The sequence below is a fragment of the Drosophila gunungcola genome, chromosome 3R (genome assembly GCF_025200985.1).
Source record: "Drosophila gunungcola strain Sukarami chromosome 3R, Dgunungcola_SK_2, whole genome shotgun sequence".
NCBI lineage: Eukaryota > Metazoa > Arthropoda > Insecta > Diptera > Drosophilidae > Drosophila > Drosophila gunungcola.
The window spans coordinates 9,293,234-9,315,391 of NC_069139.1; the positions used below are offsets into that span (position 1 = coordinate 9,293,234).

Here is a 22,158-nt window from a genome sequence, read left to right on the forward strand (position 1 = left end):
TTAAAACATGTTTTGTTTTTACAAAATGATAACTTGCTATACAGCATTGCCAGCTCTGATATTTAGGGTGACCACATCATCCAATAAGAATATCAAACACTTCCAGTGCTGTAGAGCTCCCCTTTGCTGTAGCCGCTGCCCAACACTGTTTCATTGTTCTGTTCTCTTTTTGCTGGTGCTGTTTTGGTTTTGGTGCAATTATCTATTTAACAACGCACCGAACCTCGATGCACACGCCTTGTGCACTTTGTGTGGGTGTGCCCAGTGCCAGTTTCATTTATAAAACTATGAGTTTGGCAATACATACAACCCAACTAGCCAAGTGACCGATCGGAATCTCACGCCCCCTTATGTGTTTACCCTTTGTCTTGCGTTCTATTTGCGTTTCGTGTCCGCTTTAAATCGCCTCATTTGCATAAAACTCGTCTTTTACGTCACAACTCTCTAAATACGGAGGAGGCGCACAACACACCCATTCCCGGAGGAATCGTTGAGCTGACCTGTTTGGAATCCAGAATGTGGAAGTGCCACAAGTGCGGCAAACCCGTTTACTTCGGTGAGACAAACACAAACACCCACGCATACACAAAAAAAAAACACATACCGATCCGTAAATAACTTGTAAATTATATTTATTTATTCCCCGCGCAGCGGAACGTAAACAATCGCTTGGCTACGACTGGCATCCGGAATGTTTGCGCTGCGAGGAGTGCGGCAAGCGCTTAAATCCCGGCCAGCATGCTGAGGTAAGTGGATCACCTGTTGGTCGGTGGTCATATGATCTTCGTACGCCTCCTAATCATAATCATAATATTGCAGCACAAGGGAGTGCCCTACTGTCATGTGCCCTGCTATGGAGCTCTGTTCGGACCCCAGTTGTTTGGCCACGGCACCCGGGTGGAATCGCACAAGAGCTACGGACTGAAGGGGGCCCAGAAACCAGCTGGAGCGCAGGCCAATGGCCCCCCACTTCCACGAGATCATCTGGAGTCCAAGCTGAAGGTGCAGTTCGAACTCAGGAAAGCCAATACATGTGACTCATTAAATTCCCTTTTTATGGGCAGGTCTACAACCAATTCTACGACAACAAAAGCCTGGAGATACGCAGCCGCGAGGTCAACAACCGCTTGGTGCTGGAAGGAGCACTTCGAGTTTATTGGGGCGTGCAGGGCGTGATTCACCTCAAGGAAGACGACGACCAGCGCATATTAGTGCGCAAGAGGAACTCCTGCCGTGTGTCCAAGGCGGCAAATGTAAGCGTATCCTATTATTTATTAAGAACTATGCAACTTATGTAAATTATACCCACAGGAAAGCAGTTCGGACAAGGAGAATGAGGCTAGCGAGTCGCTGGCTCCGCCTACAAGCACTACGGCAGAGGTGGACCAGCTTTCCACGGACGTCTCACTTTCTGAGAGCATGACCTTCGACTCCTGCAGCCTGAATGAGATTTCCGAATTGCCCACAACCCCAGAAGATGCCTCGGCCAACACTACAGGAAACGGCAAAGAGGTGACCAATGGGAAAGTGTCTAACGATGACGAGGATACCACCACAACGGACTCCTCTGGTACACTAGTAGAGGCGCCCACGGCTAGCACAAGCTGTGTGTCCAGCACGCTGCCTTCCAAATTGGACAATCTAGAGAAACTGGACTGGGACGACATCGACGATCTGCTGCAGGTGGAGAGACGCCACAACGACAAGGATCGAATCTACGAAACCATGCCTGTCAAACTGCCGTCGTCGCAGTCCTCCAGCGACAGTTCGCCAAGCAAAACCTCCACTGACACCACAACCACCACTGAATCGAGCACCACACAATCGGCCTCGACCAACAGCAGCAGCTCGGATAACTTTATGACCGCCACGGGATCGTTGACGGCCAATACCAACACGCAGAATACCACGACGGTGTCCACCACAGAGACCTCTCTGGACAACTTCGAGACTTGCGATGATACTACACTGAAGCCAATGGATTTCGAGGACTTTAAGCGCAGCGTGCACCAGGACTATGTGAACGGGACCAACTCCTTTAAGGAGCCCAACGAGGGCACCCTGAAGCGCAATCAACCCATTGATCCCTCTCGCATCCACGACTCCCTCAAGCTCTATGGCGAAAACTCGGTGATGAGCAAAAGCTTTAACTGCGAGCATGCGTTGCGTTCCATAGATCCTGCTTTAATCAACGACACCATGAACCTGCGAAGCAGTGTGGGCTCGCCTCGCTCTACGCAGCGTCAGTACGCCCTGCAGAAGAGCGGATCGGCCTCCGCGTCCACAGTGCCCAGCAGGGAGCAGAAGAAGCCATATCAGCAGGGGCGGCAGCTTTTCGAGAAGGGCATTAACCGCTCCAAATCGGGACCCAGCTGCTTTGTGTACTCCGACAGCGATGACGACGACGAGGCCACACTGCGTCCCCAACGGTTGGCCACCATGAGGCGTAGCGACATCCCGCCTCGGTACATTAAAATCCAGATGGACTGCTATCCCAAAGAGAGTGTGGCTGCCGGCAGCGAAGGTGAGTCAAGTCGTGCAGATGCTCCGTCCATTACCAGTGGAGCAGCTGCCGGCGACGAGCTCACGCAAACTGAGGAGTTGTATACGGCAAGTGAGGGAGCTGGAGATGGATCTGCTGGCTTGCACGTCACGGAGGATGGCGTGGTGTTGAGGAGACCACCGCGCACCGGAGCTGCAGCCATCAAGCGACGCAGTGGCAACCGTCGGTGAGTTACACAAGCTGTGATTTTCCGATCTGCTTTGTCATCCAAATACTTTTTCATTAACAGTTCTCGTACCAAGCTGAAACGTCGGTGCTCTATAAATGGTCACTACTACAATCGGGAGACGTCGTTCTTTACGCCTCCCTACGGTTCTCAAATGTCTGTGTGGGTTTCCTCGATGGTGACCACCACAGAGGTAATCAACCTGGTGCTGGAAAAGTACAAGGTGGACAGTTCGCCGGGCAACTTTTCGCTTTTCATTGTGCGCGACAATGGGGAGCAGAAGCGTTTGAAGGATGACGAGTATCCTTTAATAACGCGCGTCACTTTGGGACCTCATGAGGATGTGGCTCGTATGTTTTTAGTGGATTCCCGTAAAACTGATGAAATCAGGCAAGTCACTCTGAAAAATTGTGATTGATTGATCGTTGATTGATTGTTGTTCTATCTTAATGTAGTAATGAAGTTGCTCAATTTTTGAATTTATCGCTGCCCGAGTGCCGTTCCATTCTGGAGCGTTACGATCAGGAAGTGGCTCGCGAAGTGGCCAAAATAAAGGAAAGGTGAGTTTTCAAAATATTTTAAATACCCAGAAGCTATGCCATATTGAAAATCTAAACTTTGCTGCAGATACGCCGAACTGCGTCGCCGTATTGTGAGCCGCATGGAATCTCTAAAAGTGCATTTGTAAAACATGAACGGAATCTCCGGCAGAAAAGCAATTTTTATTAGCCATAAAATAAGTGCGGCCAAAAAAGTGTCGTCAGCAGCGCAGCTAATAGTATTCACGTTTTTATACAAGATATATATTTTTATGTAGGATTTAGAGCAAATTACGAACTAGCAACATTAGGCGCCCAGTGAACAAAAAGCAGCTGCTGCACGTCGCAAACATATATTTACGTTAAGGGTTCAATTCTTCCCAGCCGAAACTAATAATCATTTCCAGGCATTTCCATTCGTTTAGAAAGCGTTTAAGACTTGTAACTAACCAAAAAATAATTATTAATCCACCACATTACCATACAATTTTTTGTTTTGTGTTTATAATCAAAATATGTGCTTTGTGCAGTCACGTTTAAAGCGGTGTCATGTATCTATTGTACAATGTTTAGCTTTTAAGCCGTGACATGAAGCACAGGTCCATCTAGTAGCGTGTAGTTGAAAGCCATTTTATCGAGTCATTGAACAAAAGTGTGAAAATCAATTCGATTAGCAATTGCAATGCCTGCGAAAAACAATAACAATAACTGTACACATACTAAATATTGCATAACATGGACTTGTTGATTGAAAATCATTTGGAAATCCAATAAAATGTAAAGTTTTACAAGAGAATCCTTGCCAGCGAAGCGGAGCGGAGCGGAGTTTCAGGCCCCATGGTCACTGACAAATTCCGGAAAGTAACGCGCCCCTAGTGGAAAAGGGCGGACCTGAAGACGACAGCAGCAGCAGCGGCGGTGGCAAGTGTGAGCCGAATATTCAAAAAAGGCAGCAACTGGCGCCAGCCGTCCGTACCGAAATGGGGATCAAGTGGAGGCGGACTTCACCACACACACACACACGAGAAAGCGTAAAGGGGCCAAAGGAGGCCCTGTCCGGGCCAAAGCAGCCATCAAAGCACAAGTCAATGATGCCATTATAATAGAGAAGGAGCGCGGCGACGACGAGGACGAAAGTAGGCAAGCACAGGCTCACTCACATAATAAATGCACACCCCACACAGCGGCGCAGTGTGTGTGTGTGTGTGCGTGGCTATTAATTTGAAACTGACAGAGCCTACGGGTCTGGGTCCGGCTACAACGTGGCTGGGACTCCGGCTACAGGGCCATGCCAGCTTGGGCCAGCGTTGGCCAGCCTTTGAGACGCTCTGATGCTGACGCGTTAAATGGTTTTGGGGTTTCCCGGCCAACAGCAGCGGCGTTGGCCCGGTCCCGGTCCAAGTGTGCCAAGCGCCAATACATAAAAATCAACAGCCAGCGACACTAGCAGCAAGAACTCAAGTCGCATTGGGCGCCAGTGGCAGGTTCACGACCCGCTGCCTAGGCTTCGTCAATTATCGCCTAAGAGAATTTCGGGCAGAGCATTATAGCATTCCGCATTCCAGAGCTCTGGCTATGGGTGGCGCGCAAAGAGAGTCCGGAAAATCGATTTTGGACGAGTGCTAGTCGCTGTCTGTTTTGTTGGTGGTGGCAGTCTGGAAGGGCCTGGCAGTTGTTGCTCCAGCGGCAAGGGGATGGTGGCCATGGCGAAGAGAGGGAAAAATCATGGGCGCATTGCGCATACGCAGAGCGGTACACTGGAAACGAAAAATTGGAGAAAGGTGGGTATATCTATTTCTTTAGATCCTGATTTTAAATTACATTCTCAAATTAGTATAAGTATTTAAAAACACTTCATTTATTTAATATAAATAGTGATAAATAGTTTTCAATTCTTGAATTTAATTTACCAAAAAAAAAAATAAATTTATTTTTGTTTTCTGTTTAGTAGTTTAATCATTTAACAAATTTCTGATTTCACAGGAACTACTTATTAAATGAAAAATTGCCTTTTAAACGCCAAATGGTTGTGTTTGCCAAACATCGTTTCCGAAATACTTTCTATATAAAGTAAAAAGTAAAAAGTTATAGAAATTTTAGTATTAATACCCAAAGATATGAATTATATTTTAATTTCACATCCTATGTCTTAGTAATTACACTTTTTATATTTACTGATAACATGACAACCCTGCTGGCGTCCAGGACTTCCAGCGGCTCTCTTAGCGCATCCTGCCGCTCTCTTAGCCCACGGAGCTGGTGTCGCAAAATTCCAATGCTGCCCACCGCGATGGCTGCCACCCAGAAGCTAGACTCGGCGCTCAGTTTACGTTTCGGCCGCGTCGCCTTCAGTTCTCCAGTGTTTCGTGTCCAGGCTGCACTTCATCCGCGGAGGCGCCTGCGATTGCAAGAGCAAATATAGAAACAAAAACCAATACGAATACTCAAAACCGAACTCATTGTCATTCATAGCGTAGTTGCTGCGTGATTGTGTGTGCGTGGATAGCGCCAGTGCGTGTGCGTGAGTGCGTAAAACCGGAGGCGTCTGTAGTTTTCCACAGGACACCAGTGATTAGGACCAGCGAGAGCGGAACCTGTCAACAGGGCGCATCGCTTGAAGCACTTCCTCCATCGCCACCGCTGTCATCTCCTGTTCCTGTTCCTGTTCCCGTTGGACGCCCGTTAAGCAGCCATGAAGCACTCGCCGCTGATTGCCAGCGCTTGTCTGGCGCTGGTGTTGATGTCATCCAGCCTGATTGGCAGCTCGGAGGCCAGAAACAAGAAGAAGTACGTCGGCGAGACGGGCGGCGATTTCGAGTTTATCGATGAGGTAAGTCCCAAATGGCTTCACGGCAGCCCCCATTTACTCAACGACTTGGATTCCCGGTCTGAGTCTCCGTCTCCATCTCGGCCTCCCAGTTTGCCACTCTTCCTGTCTGTCTCCTACTTAATACGCCTTAAGCTGACTGCTGACATTTGCCAACGCTTTGAGAAGCAAGTGTGCGGGTGCACGGAGAAAAAAAAAGGAATCGATTTTACCTAGATCATCTAAGATATTTTTATCCATTGTCATCATTTCGATATCAAATTCCCTTATACCCTTCAACCTGCAGAACCTGGCGGAACCTTTAGAAATTTAGCTTTTTGAGAATTTAATCTAAAAAATTAAATAATTCCAATAATAATAAGATAAAACATCTTTAACACCACATCTCTATTGTAATATTCTTTAAAGTTACATAATTAGAAATCTATGAAGATTTAAAACCCCTTGAAAGTTTTCTTGATTTTTCGTTATAATTCAAATTTACTGAAGTCTTTTATAAAGTAGGACATCGATTTAGGGAAAGCTGAATTTATAATCACAGTATACCTTTAAACTTTAGTGATATGGGGTAAAAAATAATATTTAGATTTTTAGTTTTAGTTAAAATTCACTGGAGTTTTTGTTTTGTTTGTAACGTCAAGTTAAATTGATAAAAAAATAACTTACAATAACAGCCCACTTCTGAACTTCAGAGCTTTTATTATTAAAGTTAAAGAATTAATTAAAGTATATAACTGGTATAAATTGCCTAATTGATTTTTGATTAACGCTGATTCAACCCAATTTGTTCGAAATCAAAAACCACTGGGGTAAATTGATACCTTGCCAGAGTAAGGCATTTTGAAAAAAAAAGCATCGAAACGCTTAGGGAAAAAGGCAATTTTTTCGGTGTGTTCTGTGGCATATATAACGCAATTGCGCTTTTATTTGCCCAACTTTTTTTTTCTCCCAGCTTGTCGTTGCTGAGGTTTCACACCAACAACATCCGGTCGTGTTGTTTGTTTTTTTCCGCTCTACGTTTTCAGGCTCGAAAAAAAGAATGCGACGTGCCAATTACTCACGCAAATCCGATTTGTAGTAGCCTGTATTCCCGTCTCCAAAGAGCTGACCCGGCTGAGCTGGGCTATCTATGGCTCCCTTCTGATTCAGGTCTTTAGCACGCACCTGTCCGGAAATCGGAGCCAATCCAGGAGGAGGCCCAGTGCAAGATACGAGTACGAGTGCGGGTACCAGGCAACTTAGGAAAATCAATAGCATTTGGCGGTCTTGTTGTCGTTCGGCTGCGCGTAAACTATGAAGTAAGCATTAAGCTGCTTTCAGTCGGTCTGCCAACACGCACCACCCGAACCTCTCGAACCACCCAGAAACCCGCCCGAGACCCCCAAACCACCCGATCCACACCCTCATCGATGACTGTTAGTCACAGACGCAACGTCGTCGCTTTCTGTTTTTTTTCGCCAATTTGCCTGTATTATTTGCCAGGCGCTTTGCTTTCTCTCCAGCTTTTCTCTTCTCTGGACTAGTTTTTTTATACCCTTAAAAATGGGTATTACAATATAGGACGAAACTTTGTAAAGCAGTTCATAAGGTATTTTCAATAACCATAATTTTGGAAATAAAATCATTAATTTTTTATGGCAAATAGTATTTATGGGTCAGACAGACGGAAATGGAAGTCTTTATTAAAGGGTTTTGTAGTTTTGTAAGACAAATATTGTTGCATATTGGATTGTTAAGGCTAAAAAAGGTTTAGTTTTAAAATTTTACTTTGACTTCATTATTTTAAAAGAATATTATTAAAAGTCCATGTCCTACCTTTGCTACCTATTTTAATAAGTATCTAAACTTCTGTGAGTCTTGCAAGGGTATTAAAATTGCGACTTGCTGAAGTTCACCTCCTTTTTCCTTTATATTTCTTTTTGGATTCCGTTTTCTGTGTTGTGCTGTGTTTGTTTTGTTTGCCATTTTGGTTTTATTTTTTTGCGTTTCCTTCCCCTTTCCCCATAATTTTTGCTCGGCCATTGTTGAGACCCTCTCTCAAAATGCGTCTGTGTGTGTATGTGCTAATAGTCTGCTCTGCAAGTGTGTGTGCTCTTTCACACACACACACTCTTATAATAGCGGCCTTCAAGAAAAATTATTGCGATTCGCAAAAGTTTCCATAGAAAAAGGGAGAAAAATTCACGAAATAAGGCATTTGAAATTTTTGGCAGGCACCACATACGCAGAATTTTAAACAGTTTCAAAAACCCAATCCACATGTGTCCTTGTATTTGTGTTTTTTGTGCGTGTCACCCATACAAACAACCGATCAATTTACAGCGTCAGCTTTTGTTTCTGCATAAATTTCACTTTGATGTCCCCGAAATCTCTTTTTTCTTTTTCCATTTTATATTCCGTACGCTTAGTTTTTTTATTGTCTAATCGCACATTTTCGTCTTCTCGCAATGAATTTTACTTTTTATTTTGCCAACTTCTGACTTTACAAGTATTATATAACCAAATTGTTGCTGTGACACTGAATTTTCGACACATGACTGGAATTTTGGTAACGCCCAGATTTTCATTTTAATTGAAAAGTTTCGGGGAAAACGAAAGAGTACTCTTCACAAAAGATTGAGACAAAATGTAAGGCGAATTCGTTTTTAGCCAAATAATTTAGAAAACATATTCAGGGATGCTTTGCCGATACAGGCGTTTAATCAAATGAAATCATATTTTTTGTATCCCTAGGCGATTTGCTTTGTTCTCTAGCCGAAAAGCGGAAGTAATCCCCGCCAAAAGGAAACGGCCTCAAAGTATTCAGCACAAAATAAATAACCATAAACAGTTGACGTTAATCAAGCACAAAGGAGAAAGCTCACGGATACTCACGCACACAGGGAAGGGGAGAAAGATGCTGCAGGATTGCGTTATGATTTATGCATGGTATACATTTCCGTTTCCCGGTCCAATTTGGATCCGTTTTGTAAGCTTTGCATTAGTCATAAAAATGATAATAAATTAGCTTAGATCGCAAGGAATTCGCCTGATTTTCAGTCATTTCCGACGGGCTGGCTGTCAACTAAGCAATAATCCCCAGACATACATAGCTAGTTTGGCCCCCAACCCGTCCCCCACTCCATAGGCATAATCAGCCAGACAAACAGCCACTCAGCTTTGGAAAGTCTGAAAGTCAGATGCTCTTATCCATCGATTACCAACAAATGACGCTCTGTTTGTCAGCAGAGAATAAATCTTTGCATTGTGCATTTTGCAATTTGAGCGCTGGGAAATTGTGTCGTTGCAGCATAAAATAAAATGCGAATAAAATGTGAGTAAAATAGAAATAAGCTGAGTGGCCGGGACCAGACTTCAGCTCCACACAGATCACACACAATGGCAGCGTACAGTGCGTAATATATGCAAAACGTGGCTCCCTTTGCTCCGCTATGTGTAAACGTCTCAGCTGGTGGGTTTTTGTGTGTGAAATAGCTGCCAGCCATAAAGTTGATATGCATAATTTTGTATAAGCGGCACTTAGTGCTGCAGACACTATATACCTCCCATAGACACACCCTTCTCTCACACCAGCGAAACTGAAAACTAAATCAGAATGGTGCAAAATTACAGCTTTACTTGTAGCTGAAATCCACCCTCTGGCCAGTGGTTTAGGATCCATTTTTATGGGCACTAGATGGATAATGTCTGGTCTCAGCTTCCGCTTGACCCTCGTGTGTAGTGCAAGTTATGTAATAAACTTTTATGTTGTCAAACTGTTGCATAAATTGCCATCACGCAGCCGAAACTTTGCAGGATGCTAACTAGGATCGGTGATGTGTGTGCCGGCAGGGACATCATGGCCCGAGAAGTTATAAAAACGGCTGTTAAAGCTAACGACATAAGTATTCGGCTGTCTAACTATTTGGCTCCGGCATTAGCACCTATTTAGGGTGCCCGAATCGTGGCCAAATGGAGGTGTTCACAGCCGGGTGCTTAGCGAAGTTCAGGTGCAGACAACAAGTCGACTTGGAGAGCGCAGTTCGTTCCGTTCGGGGTTTCATTAGCATTGCAATTTCCAGAACCATTCCCACGGCTCCCCGGCTAAAGAGATTTGCATATTGCATGCCAGCAACCGAATAACAGCGAGGGAACTCCAGCAGCTGAAATGTCTGAAACCAGCAATTTTCTTGCCTTTCTGCGATGAAAATTTCCCAGGAGTGACACAGCTCTCAGTCTGAAGAAAATATGACCAGAACTAGACATACCAATTTCTCTGTTCTTCCCCCACAAAAAAAAGGCGAAATAAAAGCTACAGAAGCGAACAGAAAAACTTATGAATCCGCTGCAAAACTTTACTCACTTTACTCTTTTGTTCACCGGGCCACGCCCACGCCCACGCCAACGCCCACTTATCAGCCTTGTTGTGCTTTCCGCTTTCGTCTGCTTTATGGTCTCCCTTATCGCATTGTGGCCTGGCCTGCGCCCTTGCCAATCGCAACCCCTTCGCTTAATTTCTTTGTGGCAGGAGTCGAGTCCTGCACGTACACATTAGCAAATTGCCTGCTTGTGTGCTACACGGACTGCCTGGAAATGGCAAATGGCTTGCAGCTCAGGTTAAGAAATGCTGCAAATCGCTTACACAAAGAAAATTAAATTGCAATTTTATATCCACTGGAAAAGTATTTAAACTACAACTATTATATTAGTTTTAATGCCATATTTTAGTGACTTTCAAAAATTTAAAGGTTCCTAAATGTATTAAATAAAAATTGGCAACTCATTGCTTGCTTTTAAAAGCCTTTTCTTCAGTGTTTTAATTTAAAAAAAAAAATATTGCATCCTATTTTAATTTTTTTTTTTTGTGTACCTATAAATATAGAAGGTTGTTAATGAGTGATCCTTTTGTGCCACAAAGTTATGTGTGTTTTAAAAATGTTTATCATGTATTTATTATTGTTTTAAGTCCTCTACATAAAACGTAATTTTTTTTTCTGTATGCAAAACATCGTAATGCGATAGAACAGCCGCAGGATGCGAGTGTGGTTTTTCCTTTGTTCATTGCCGCTAATTAAGTGCTTAGCTCGGATTTGGGACAAGCGTATTTGTTCCGCCTAAGAGCTACTTCTTATGGCTTCTGCTGCAGAGTAACGTTTCATAAATCTTGCACTGCGCCCCTACCAATAAGACAAATTGGTTTTGAAGCAACAAAACTTCGATGTCAGCCAAGGCGAAACTAAAATACTTTTTCTCCGAAGGGGAAAACTTGAGCAAACTCATTTTTCACTTTCATATTGTTGTGTGGCAGGACCAAAAACAGCTGGAGGACTCAGGACTCGGTATGTCCGGCTATTGAGCTCCTCGTACATATGTGTGTGCCACTTAACTGATTATGTAAGACGAGCTCTGTGTGTGGGCTTGTCAGCTCTTGTTTGCTCCAGCAACATCTGTATTTACTGCCGGGCAAATATTAAATTTTCATAGCCATGGAGCCATAGAGCCACAGAGATAGAGCCAAGGCTGCCGGAGAGAAATGTTTGCAATTTTAATTAATAGCTGCAGGATGATGCCCGGACGAGTAGTTGGTCCAGTTTGGGAGAGCTTGCCACATATTGCAACTAATGAGTTTTCGAGAGGTGAGGCTGCCTCGTCCCAAATCGAAGATGCGTCTCTGTCGCCCGAAACTGTCGCCTGGCCTCGCCTATCAATTACAACTCGGCACAATGGCCAGATTTTCGGAAATCGGGGATTGGGGATCGGGGATCTGAGGCACTGGGGCTTTATGGCAGCTAAGCACATGTCAAATGGGATGTCACACGGCCTGGCGGATGAGTGCCAGCCTGTTAAGCTGTCATTATTTATGGCCAAAGGACTCAAAGAGCGTTTGCTGACAGCAGTCTCGCAGTGATTTCGAGAAGACGAAAACAGTTACAAATTATGTATATTAATTGTTTGTCTGCGGTTGACGCAAAACGTAGCTCACAAAAAATGGCAACGTGTATTATCTCGACGTTGAGTTTTTCCAGTACTCTCAGATCTATTACACAATAACTTTGCACAATATGTTACAATATGATATATAATTAGATCATAGTTAGAGAAGATTTTTCATACTCCTTAATTTTATTAAACCACACCGTAAGCATGTTATAAATACACTAATCATTAATTTTGATAAAAAAAATGTTTACTTTGTAAAGTTAACTTAGACAAACACAATATACCCATGCTTTGAACAAGTAGGAGTTGAAATGAAAAAGCCTCCCACACAAAATGGAATCCAATGATATCCTGTGGGCATACAATGCGTATACGTAATTCAGGCGACCTTGCTCTTCAGTCATATTTTGCAGACATCATGCCGGCGGACATTGGCTTTGGCTTGTCATTGCGCTTACATAAATGGCCACGAAGAACTCATCTTGATATTGACTTTGTTGACGTACATTCCTGACATAACAATTTACTATATTAAATTTCTCCTCATGTAGTGATTGGCATTTGACATTGCCAAGGGACGCTCATGTTGCGTCTCGCTGCTGGGTTTCTGGGGCCAAAAAGCCGAGAATGTTTTGGGGCAAAAGTTGTTTTAATATTTCAGCTGCAAGGTGCCACGGAAAAATTAAAAGCGAGATAAAGGGATTCGGCATGGACGTTAAACGAAACGACGTTTCGGGCGTGGTGCGAGGTGAGGTCCTTAGGTATGGCGCACATAAAACTTTCTGCCAGAGACATTTTCTCGTTTTGCGTTTGTGTGTGTGTGTGTGTGTGTTTGTGTGTGCACGCATTACCATAAATAAATTATAACGTTCGCTACTTCGACTGTGAGTTTATAGCTTGTATGCGATAACTCACACAGACACACACGAATTTTAGGATCCTGCCAAGAGAGAGAGAGAGAGAGAAAGGAGCCGTGGATGTACGAACGCGCAAGGAGACAGATAATAACAGTTGGCAAGTTGGTAACGAAGGGCTGGGTAGGATGTTACATCCTTTAGCTCAAAGAGAAAAGGGAGCGGCACACATGCAGGCGATAATAATTTACGGCATAAAAGCAAAACACAATGGAGGCCTTCGGAACGAAACCAAAAGCCAAAAACGAAACGTTGACTAAGGACCAGAGCATAAAAGTTTTTATTCCACTGAAATTGCAGTCAGCCGCAAAATCCTGCATACAAATTATGCAATTAGGCGGCACGTGAACGGCAAGAATTGAGGCCAAGACGGATATTATGTTCTTAAAAAACTAAAAGCACAGGCGAAAGTTTTTCCGCCAGTTATCAAATGCAGAAAATTGTCTCTTCCGCCAAGTCAGCATTGAGTACTGAGTCCCAAGACCCGAGTCCCTAAGAAATAGACAAAAATCCCTGACAAATTGTCAACGAAAGTTTATACTCGCTCCAAAAGTTGGCTCTTGGCAAAGTTTTTTGCTGGCTAACTGCTGACAGTTGAAAAAATAATATTGCGTATACGCAGCGTTTGCCAATGACGAACTGCCTTCGGGGGCCAAAGCAAACACTGTAAGTGAAACGGGTATTAAAATGTAGCCTGGGTACAAAAGCTGCAAAAGTTTTCCATTCATGTTGCAATTAGCTGGCCCGAGGAGCCTTAGAAATCCGGAAACAGACAATGACAAGTGGAAAAACAAAATCTAAACTTTGACAACCAACAGAATCTCAGTTGATTGACTTTCTGTTGGCAGAAAGCCGAGCTCAAGGCTCTTTGCAAAACATTTCTACACTCTGCTCCACACCAATCATGCAGGAAGAGAAAATTAAATTTTTATTCCAGCTTCATTTTGCATTTTCGTGGAAAATTCAATTGCAGATGCCGCCGTTCCCACTTCCTGTTGCACTTTGTTACACTGCAGCAGCCACTCCACCCAACTGCATTCTTCAGCATCGTTTCAATTAGATACCAACTCCGCCATCTTTCTTCGCTGGCTGCAAAAGTTTATGCAAGAATTTCCCCGTATCTGTGCGAAAGTCTGAGCAAAAGCCAAAAAAGAACCAAAAGAAAACAAAAACTAAAACAGAAGCTGAAACAGCCACCGAAAATACTTATTTCTCGAAAATAAACGAAACGGTGTCTACAATATACAGGGGGCCAAAAAAAGGGAATAAAAGCCAGGGAACGGAAATGAAATTGCAATTGCTGGCCCACACAGACGACGCCAAGTCGCGAATCGTTGATGCGCAGCGGGAAGGGGGCGGAGAAAGCCAAGTTTGCATTGCTTTTGCATCTTCTTCGCCATTTCTCTGGCTGTTGCCTCTTTTGGCTTGACTTGCAATGCCATTTCCACCACGGTCTCATACTGCGCCCTCGCGTATGCAATAAAGTTTGCTCAGTGACAACGCAAGAAAAGAAGCTGCCGTCGAAATTTCAGCATTCGAAGACTCATTTGACAAGAAAAGAATTCATATATCATGTACTTGATTTTATTTTGTTTAAATTTGTATTGCTGTTCATTACCCTACTTTGTTTAATAATTAAAAAACAAGATTTCAACTCTTTCATAATATCCATAAATTGACTTAAAAAAAAACACAAACATGACCAATCATAATCCGATTCCCAAGTATCTCTTAGAGTTTATATTTCATTGCACTATTAATCTTTATTAAAATTTACATTTATATGAACTGAGGAACTGAAGAATCGGCAATGATAGCGATATGTGACTCCAAAATGTAACCATTGCCTTAGCTTATCCCATATTTTTTACAAAAAAAAAAAGAGTTTTAATTCTCAGCAAATCTTTATTTCAGCAGCTTGTTGAATTTAGGTTTCTCTTTGAAAGTTTTGAATAACAACTTTTAAAATTTGTTTAAGCTATGAAAGTTTGTAGTATGATGATAAATTGTAAGCAATTAGTCGCAAAACTTAATTTTTAAACCAGCTCTACGTAACTCAATGTATTTGTACAAGTGGAAGTTGGAGTTATGCATGGGAGACTGTATGTGAAACTAGATGCTTAATTCCCTAGAACCATTAGCCAAGCCAAGTCCCACATTCACCCATGGCCGCAAGGGCTTAATCAGGCGCAACTTTTTAGAAGAATTTTGCCGGAGATTCCCGCTTCTAATGTCGCACCCACACAACCGAGCACTAGCCGCACACACAGGAGCTCATTAGTTTGGGGCGGCAGTGGCGCTTTAGCTTAAGCTGCGAGCGTAGAAATTACGCAGCTTTGGCGCTAAACAAGTTAATTAGTTTGCCTCTCTCTTTTCCGCAATGGCCGGAGTTAAGCTTAACGACAAAATAAATTATTTGCCGCACACACATAAGCGCCGTGGCGACTTCAATTGACTTTATTAAGCGTGTGAGTGCGTGTGGGCGGGTGTGCTTGCGCTTTAATGACACTTTTCAGTCAGCTGCCGTCGCAACAGGACGTGGTTCTAACCCACGTTTATTATCCCTGAAACAGGAAGCTCTCTTTGGCTCACAATGGAAGGATGTGTGTGCCGAGTGGTAAATGAGATCTCATCTACAGCCTGACTTTGATCTACGACATATTAAACTCCACACTCTTCGGGTTCTAAAGCATCCACTCTTTTATTTTTTCTTAATTTAAAATTAATTTTCATGTGGCAATGGAAACCTGCTGCCTGGTCACCTGTTCGTCCCACTGTGCAGCTGTGGTAACATTAGGAACAAGTGCTGCGGCAATTGCCTTTGTGTCGCATAAAAACACTTTCTTGTCCCCCGCCAAATATAGGTCCTTGTGCTGCGAAAATACAGCTGAGGTCGAAATAGTAGCTCTAAGATTTCTTTCGAGAATTGTAATATAAAAACAAATACATTGGGATTTCTTTAATTTATTTTACAAAAAGTCACTTGCAAGACTTTAATATATTAATATAGTAGATTCGATTAAAGCAGAGCTTCTTAAAAAAATGCATGTTTTTGAACATAGTCCAATTTATTAAAGTTCTAAAGAGTCATAGAATATGCGCTCTTTATTTAGACCACAACTGTACTTCAGGAGAACACAGAATACAGATACAAGTCTAAGCTCGTTTAATCTTAGATTTTAATTGCACGGCCATAATGTTGTGAGGCTTACATTTCAGGACATGGAGCCGCAGCAGTCACAAGTAAATTGAATTTAATTAGGAACGAGTTTTTCATTGTGATTGTTGGGTTTTATTCGTCATAAACTTCGGACGGCAATAAAAAAACGAGTTCGCTGCCAAATGCAAATTTCGAGCTCTACCTCGGAGGCAATGAAGGAGTCTTTAAAGGCGCACCAACTTCTGGAGGCCCTAATTAGTGTGAGTGGGCCATTAAGAATTTGCTCAGGTTCGACTTAAAGTTTGCATCGAGTGTGGGGCAAAGAAATTAAAATTGAAATGTAAAAGTTGCCAAACTTTTTCCCCTCCCACACACAACATGAGAGTTGGCGGAAATTTAAAATGCAAAGCAGAGCGCCGTGGAAAAGAGAACCCAGAGCCCAGAACTTGCTTTCAAGTGGGTTCGTGGCAGGTGGTCTGCAAAAACTTGGTGCATTAAGTGCACTCAGCGATGAGCAGATAGGAGGCGATGGAGGGCGAAAAAAAAGGTGAGCGAGCTGTGCTGCCAACTGCCGCCAGCTCATTAAAAGTAAAAATGATATGCATTAAGTTGCCAGCGGTAACGAGAGCGTTAAAGGGCTGGACCCGGACTGCACTCATTATGCCAAACTGGCGCCACTAATGGTCAGTGTTAATTGCGTGGAAAGCATTTGGAATGCACTTCAATAGCGCCACCCGACCCCACCCAAAACGCCACCCCACGTAACTGACATTCGCCTGATAAATTGTCATAATTCCGGGCCGCACAAAGGACAAAAGCTCCCGCTGGACTGCCACCAATACATATTTCATTGCCCTGACACATGCATTAACATGTCTAATCGGCACGCAGGGTCACAGTTGCAGCCAGGACACAAATGGCCGAAAAAGGGGGTTCTAGAGGGGGTCCTTCTCGGGACACGTAGCCATTATTCATTCTGCGGCCCCAGCATAATTTATTGCCCCTGGCACCACTCACATGTCAGACATTCCGAAGTGCTGGCCAACTGACAATTTGCAGAGACTGACATGCAGCAGTTTAACCCACAACCGACCCCCCGCTCCTCTAGCTCGCAGGTGACGGGCCCTTAAAATGTATTTTGTTTGACTAACTGACAAAACTCACTCCCACCTGTCTCGTCCGCTTTGCAGCAGTGTCTCGCAAATTCGCTCTACGATGCTTTCACATCGATGACAGCCCCTAGTTCGGCGGGCAAACAGGGCGTATGCGCTATGCGCCCGCTTAGTACAGCAACGATATGAGTTCCTTGTAGATCCCAATGCCCTGCAGGTAGGAGTCCGCCTGTACACACTTATTGTGGTTGTGCAGCAGAATCGGAGTGTGGTTAATGGGCAAGAGCCCGAGGGCTGCGCAAGCCGCATTAACACCAGAATAACGCCCAAATGGATACGAGGATCTGCCTTTAAAAAAGTTTGCCCCGAAATTCTCTTAATTTATTGAGAAAATGGGGCAAAGTTTGGCCAGTTGCCATTGTTAGCAGCATTGTTTAATGGCAAGTGGAATTCCATTTGAATAACGAAGAAGAAAAAATGATAAATCATAAAAAACCCCTTTAAATATTTCATACCATCAAAAAAATGGTTTTGAATTTCTATTTCCTACCTCAGAGACTACGTTCAGCTAAGGTTTCGTAAAAGGTTTCACTGGGACCGACCACACCTTTGTCTAGACATAAGCCATCGTTCAATTTCCTTGAAGTAATCGGCTCTTACCAACGAGGTTATATAAACAATTCGCCGGTGTTGATGACCTTCGAAAATCATTTAATGATTACCACAACCATATCGGCATAATAGGCATACTGACAGGGACAATTTGTCGGCCCGACTCGTTAGGAACTTCATGCACTCGATTAGAGAAGGGGTAACTTTAATTTTGCAATAGCAAAGTACCAGTCTTATTTTAGTTTATATTGCCTTCATTGCTTTCCCAGTGAACTATACTCCTTTTTGATTGCAGACAATATATTCAGCATATATAATATGTATGTCAAAACATTATAAATTGGTAGTGCACAAAAATTTGTGATATGCATAAAACTCAGAGGTAACCTGAATTGTTATATTTGAAATTTTGTTCCTATCAACTAGACATAAAATAATGATTACCAAATATTTTTTTATGTTTCGCTAAACAGTTGTAAACTTATTTACTACGAACATTAAGTAAATTGCCTGCTTTTAAAATTGTATATCGTAAAGCATAATTAGTGAATTGTGAGTTTAAGATAAGGTTAAATAAATTGGGTGGATATAAACATAATCGTTTTGGTACCTAGGCTCACTTTTATTCGACTATAGTAAACATCGGTTAGACTTCAGAAAGATTTCGAATAATCTTCTTGTATACTTTAATGCCATTTAGGTAATCCTCGGCCTTTAAAAATTCATCATGATCATGGATCAGTACTGGAGTGTTTACGATGGGTGAGAAACCGATTGCAGGTGTTCCCTGTTGTCGAATAAATCGACTGTCGGTGACTCCGAAACAGACAATCGGTTTTATTTTAAGTCCGCTACAAAATAAGAGGATACACTAAATAGAAAAAGGAATAGAAATAGAGTTAACTTCTACTCACAGTTCATCAATAGCGGCTTTCAAAGCTATCCAATAGGGGTTCGAATCGTCCATCTTGGTGGGTGCCACATAAGCTTCTTTCTGGGTAAACTCGATCTGAATGCCACCACCTGCCTCCTCGCACCAGTCGCGGATTTGCTTCTCGAAGGCAACCAGATCCAAGGTGATGGACAGTCGCATATCGAAGATGGCCTCGAAAAGCGGTGGAACCACGTTGCTCTGCACTCCACCACTCAATTGGGTGAGATTCACGGTGGTCACATCGCCGATGTTTACGCTCTTGTCGTTAATTAGTCGCTGAACCTGCGATTCACGGAACTCCGACAGCTTGTTCAGCACATAGTTCAACTTTACTCCGGCGGTGTTGGGCAATAGCAGTGAACCATGGCCAGCAGTTCCACCAAGTTTCAATTTAAGAACTGAGTAAAAGAAAAGGCTCTTAGTTCCCCAGCGTAAACGCTGTGAAGTCTACTTACCCCACCGTATACGCTCGGCATAGAACAAATGGTGAACATCACTCGCACTAGTGCCTCCTTCGTCCAAGCTGAATCCCACATTCATTTGCTTGTAGAAGTCGGTTTTAACAAACTCTGCCATGCCAAGGCTACCGCCAATCTCCTCGTCGGGAACAAAGGTCACGTGAACAGTCCTTTTCGGTTGAAAACCACTAGCTTTGAGCAGCCGAATGGCACCCAGATATTGAGTGCCAACCGATTTCATGTCCTGAGTGCCCCTCGCAAAGATTCTACCCTGCTCATCGATATCGGCGGAAAAGGGTTCATGTGTCCACTTTTCGGAAAACACGGGAACCACATCCATGTGCGAGTTTAGAATGATTGAGGGGAGCTCCGGTTGCTCTCCCAGCCACTTAACGATCACCACAGGTTTTGATTTAACAGCTGGACAAACCACATCTACGGGAAGACCAAGGGAGTCGGCCTGACGCTTGATAAATTCCACACAGGCAGCTATACACATAATTAACTTAAAACACTTGTAAAACCTTGTTAAATGAAGTCCTTACTATAATCAATATCTGGGTGCACGGATGGAATACGCAAATATTCTCGGAATATTTTAATCTCCTCGTTGTCCTCCCATTTCTCAGCACTCATTTTGGATGAAGTCTTCTTCGGCAATGGGAACACAGACAGTTGAAGTGATAAACTGGGACTAATAGTCTTATGATATCCGCAGGCTTTTTATATCTATGGATCACTCCATATAAATGGTTATCTTATGTGGTTATGATAATATAATGTATTCAAAGTGTGAAATCAAACTTTTTTTCTATAGATGGTTTCGCCGACTTATAATAATATCACTAATTACCAAACTTTACTGGTTCAAGATCATAACTTCCTAATTCCAAATCTAATAGATTATTTAAAATATAAAAACTCAGCTTGATCTTAATTTTTTTTTAATTGTTATTCATTGCAACACAACAGAATGTGTGAAATTAACTATTCATTCTAACTTGGAAGATGTAAAAATCTCCCTTTACTTTTGATAAGATAATGTACGAGGGAGAAAAGAACTGTACTTTTAAGAATCAGACCACCTCTGATAACGATGCACTTTGCATATAAAATGGTTTTATTAGACTTCAGCCAGATTGCGAATAATCTTCTTGTACACTTCAATTCCATTTAAGTAGACGTCAGCTTGTAGAAATTCATCGTGGTCGTGGATTCGCATGGTTGTGTTGATAATGGGCGAAAATCCAATTGCAGGGGTTCCCTTCGCCCGAATAAAACGGCTGTCAGTGGCACCAGGGCAAACGATCGGATGTATCTTCAAGCCCCTAGAAAACAGAAGGTATTCTGGCATAATTAACGCCAAGAAACTAGTTAAATGGTACTCACAGTTCATCAATCGCGGTTTTAACAGCTAACCAGTACGGGTTCGAATCATCCAGCTTGGTGGGACCAATAAAAGGTTCCTTCTGGAAGAAGTTAATCTCGATGCCGCCACCCGCTTCCTCGCACCAGTCGCGAATCTGCTTCTCGAAGGCAACCACATCCACAGTAATGGCGATTCGCATGTCGAAGACCGCCTCGAAAATCGGTGGCACCACATTGCTCTGCACTCCGCCACTCAGTTGGGTTAGATTCACGGTGGTAACATCGCCTATGCTGAGGCTAGAATCCTTTGCCAGGCTCTCCACCTGCGAAGTGCGAAGTTCGGTCAACTTATTCAGCACATAGTTGAGTTTAACGCCGGCAGTGTTGGGCAGCAACAGCGATCCATGGCCAGAAGTTCCACTGACTTTCAATTTGAGACCTGTAAGCGAGGATGGTTAATCGGTTTGTAGTCCAACTAAGGGGATCTTACCCCATCGCAATCGCTCGGCGTAGAACAAATGGTGCACATCACTCTCGCTGGTGGCTCCTTCGTCCAGGCTGAATCCCACATTCATTTGCTTGTAGTAATCCGTTTTAACGAACTCCGCCATGCCAAGGCTGCCTCCAATCTCCTCATCGGGAACAAAGGTCACGTACAAAGTTCGTTTGGGCTGGAAACCGCTGGCCTTGAGCAGGCGAATGGCACCCAGATACTGAGTGCCAACCGACTTCATGTCCTGCGTGCCCCGAGCAAAGATCCTGCCCTCCTCATCCATGTCGGCGGCAAAGGGATCGTGGGTCCACTTGTCACGAAATACGGGAACCACATCCGTGTGGGAGTTAAGAACAATCGAGGGCAGCACTGGCTGAGTTCCTAGCCACTTAATGATCACCACAGGCTTCGATTGAACGGCTGGATAGACCACCTCCACAGGCAGGTTCAAAGAGCCAGCCTGACGCTTAAGAAACTCCACACAAGCGGCTAATGCATTATTGTTTTTAAGAAAGGGTATTTTTTTAGAGATTTTTAGGAATACAAAATTAAAACTTACTGTAATCAACATCAGGGTGTACGGTCGGTATGCGCAAGTATTCCCGAAATATTTTAATTTCCTCATTGTTCTCCCACTTTTCGAAACTCATTTTGAAGCAATGTTAATTCGGTTAGAGATAAACAGAAAATGAGCTAAATAAGAGATTCCCTGGGATTTTATAGTCTCACAGAGTTGGCTTGAAGTTTATGGGCAAAGCCTTTAAATGATTATCAAATGTGGTTGTGGCTGCGATAGTAACAGCTTTATCAGCAAAAACCACTCGTATGTTACCAAAAAAAGTCAACTTTTCTAGGAGCTCTACCAAATGGAAAATGCTTTTTTTGTGGCTAGCCGACGACAAAAAACAAAAGGTTAAATTTTTAAAACTTATTCTTGAAACATACGCTGATGAAAATATTTAGAGCCTCAAAAGACGCTCATATTTTTATACCCTTGCAGAGGGTATTGTAATTTCAGTCAGAAGTTTGCAACGCAGTGAAGGAGACATTTCCGACCCCATAAAGTATATATATTCTTGATCAGCATCACTAG

The 22,158-nt window shown here is 43.2% G+C and overlaps 4 protein-coding genes across 6 annotated transcripts in view; 2 read left to right on the forward strand and 2 right to left on the reverse strand.

Annotated features, from left to right (window-relative positions):
* The first annotated feature begins 125 nt into the window (after nt 1-125).
* LOC128252128 (uncharacterized) lies at nt 126-4,064 on the forward strand. The gene is made up of 8 exons (XM_052979618.1): nt 126-556; nt 652-746; nt 820-1,002; nt 1,065-1,253; nt 1,312-2,729; nt 2,793-3,119; nt 3,185-3,289; nt 3,357-4,064. Exons 1-8 carry the CDS (start codon nt 517-519, stop codon nt 3,415-3,417), a joined length of 2,418 nt encoding a protein of 805 aa, XP_052835578.1. The 5' UTR covers nt 126-516; the 3' UTR covers nt 3,418-4,064.
* A 146-nt stretch (nt 4,065-4,210) lies between these two features.
* The window catches only part of LOC128252129 (proteoglycan Cow), a 46,718-nt gene continuing 28,770 nt past the window's right edge, over nt 4,211-22,158 (forward strand). For all 3 annotated transcript variants that reach the window (XM_052979619.1, XM_052979620.1, XM_052979622.1), the window contains exons 1-2: nt 4,211-5,049; nt 5,474-6,098. In XM_052979619.1, the coding sequence (XP_052835579.1) occupies nt 5,961-6,098 (138 nt within the window). In that variant the 5' untranslated portion in view covers nt 4,211-5,049; nt 5,474-5,960. The remainder of the gene's footprint in view (nt 5,050-5,473; nt 6,099-22,158) is intronic.
* LOC128252135 (aminoacylase-1A-like) lies at nt 18,414-20,037 on the reverse strand. The gene is made up of 4 exons (XM_052979630.1): nt 19,750-20,037; nt 19,202-19,693; nt 18,727-19,144; nt 18,414-18,663 (listed from the first exon to the last, which is right to left on the reverse strand). Exons 1-4 carry the CDS (start codon nt 19,838-19,840, stop codon nt 18,459-18,461), a joined length of 1,206 nt encoding a protein of 401 aa, XP_052835590.1. The 5' UTR covers nt 19,841-20,037; the 3' UTR covers nt 18,414-18,458.
* LOC128252134 (aminoacylase-1A-like) lies at nt 20,272-21,777 on the reverse strand. The gene is made up of 4 exons (XM_052979629.1): nt 21,625-21,777; nt 21,063-21,554; nt 20,594-21,011; nt 20,272-20,532 (listed from the first exon to the last, which is right to left on the reverse strand). The coding sequence occupies exons 1-4, from the start codon at nt 21,713-21,715 to the stop codon at nt 20,328-20,330; spliced, it is 1,206 nt and encodes a 401-aa protein (XP_052835589.1). The 5' UTR covers nt 21,716-21,777; the 3' UTR covers nt 20,272-20,327.

What these genes read in the sequence shown, in the direction of transcription:
- LOC128252128 (XM_052979618.1), top strand. Translation starts at nt 517, where the DNA reads ATGTGGAAGTGCCACAAGTGCGGCAAACCCGTTTACTTCG. An exon ending in CGGCAAACCCGTTTACTTCG is followed by an intron (nt 557 to 651) that starts GTGAGACAAACA and finishes TTCCCCGCGCAG; the next exon opens with CGGAACGTAAACAATCGCTT. An exon ending in ATCTGGAGTCCAAGCTGAAG is followed by an intron (nt 1,003 to 1,064) that starts GTGCAGTTCGAA and finishes TTTTATGGGCAG; the next exon opens with GTCTACAACCAATTCTACGA.
- LOC128252134 (XM_052979629.1), bottom strand. Translation starts at nt 21,715, where the DNA reads ATGAGTTTCGAAAAGTGGGAGAACAATGAGGAAATTAAAATATTTCGG. An exon ending in ACACCCTGATGTTGATTACA is followed by an intron (nt 21,555 to 21,624) that starts GTAAGTTTTAAT and finishes ATAATGCATTAG; the next exon opens with CCGCTTGTGTGGAGTTTCTT. An exon ending in AAAACCGCGATTGATGAACT is followed by an intron (nt 20,533 to 20,593) that starts GTGAGTACCATT and finishes TCTGTTTTCTAG; the next exon opens with GGGCTTGAAGATACATCCGA.
- LOC128252135 (XM_052979630.1), bottom strand. Translation starts at nt 19,840, where the DNA reads ATGAGTGCTGAGAAATGGGAGGACAACGAGGAGATTAAAATATTCCGA. An exon ending in GCACCCAGATATTGATTATA is followed by an intron (nt 19,694 to 19,749) that starts GTAAGGACTTCA and finishes TTATGTGTATAG; the next exon opens with CTGCCTGTGTGGAATTTATC. An exon ending in AAAGCCGCTATTGATGAACT is followed by an intron (nt 18,664 to 18,726) that starts GTGAGTAGAAGT and finishes CTTATTTTGTAG; the next exon opens with CGGACTTAAAATAAAACCGA.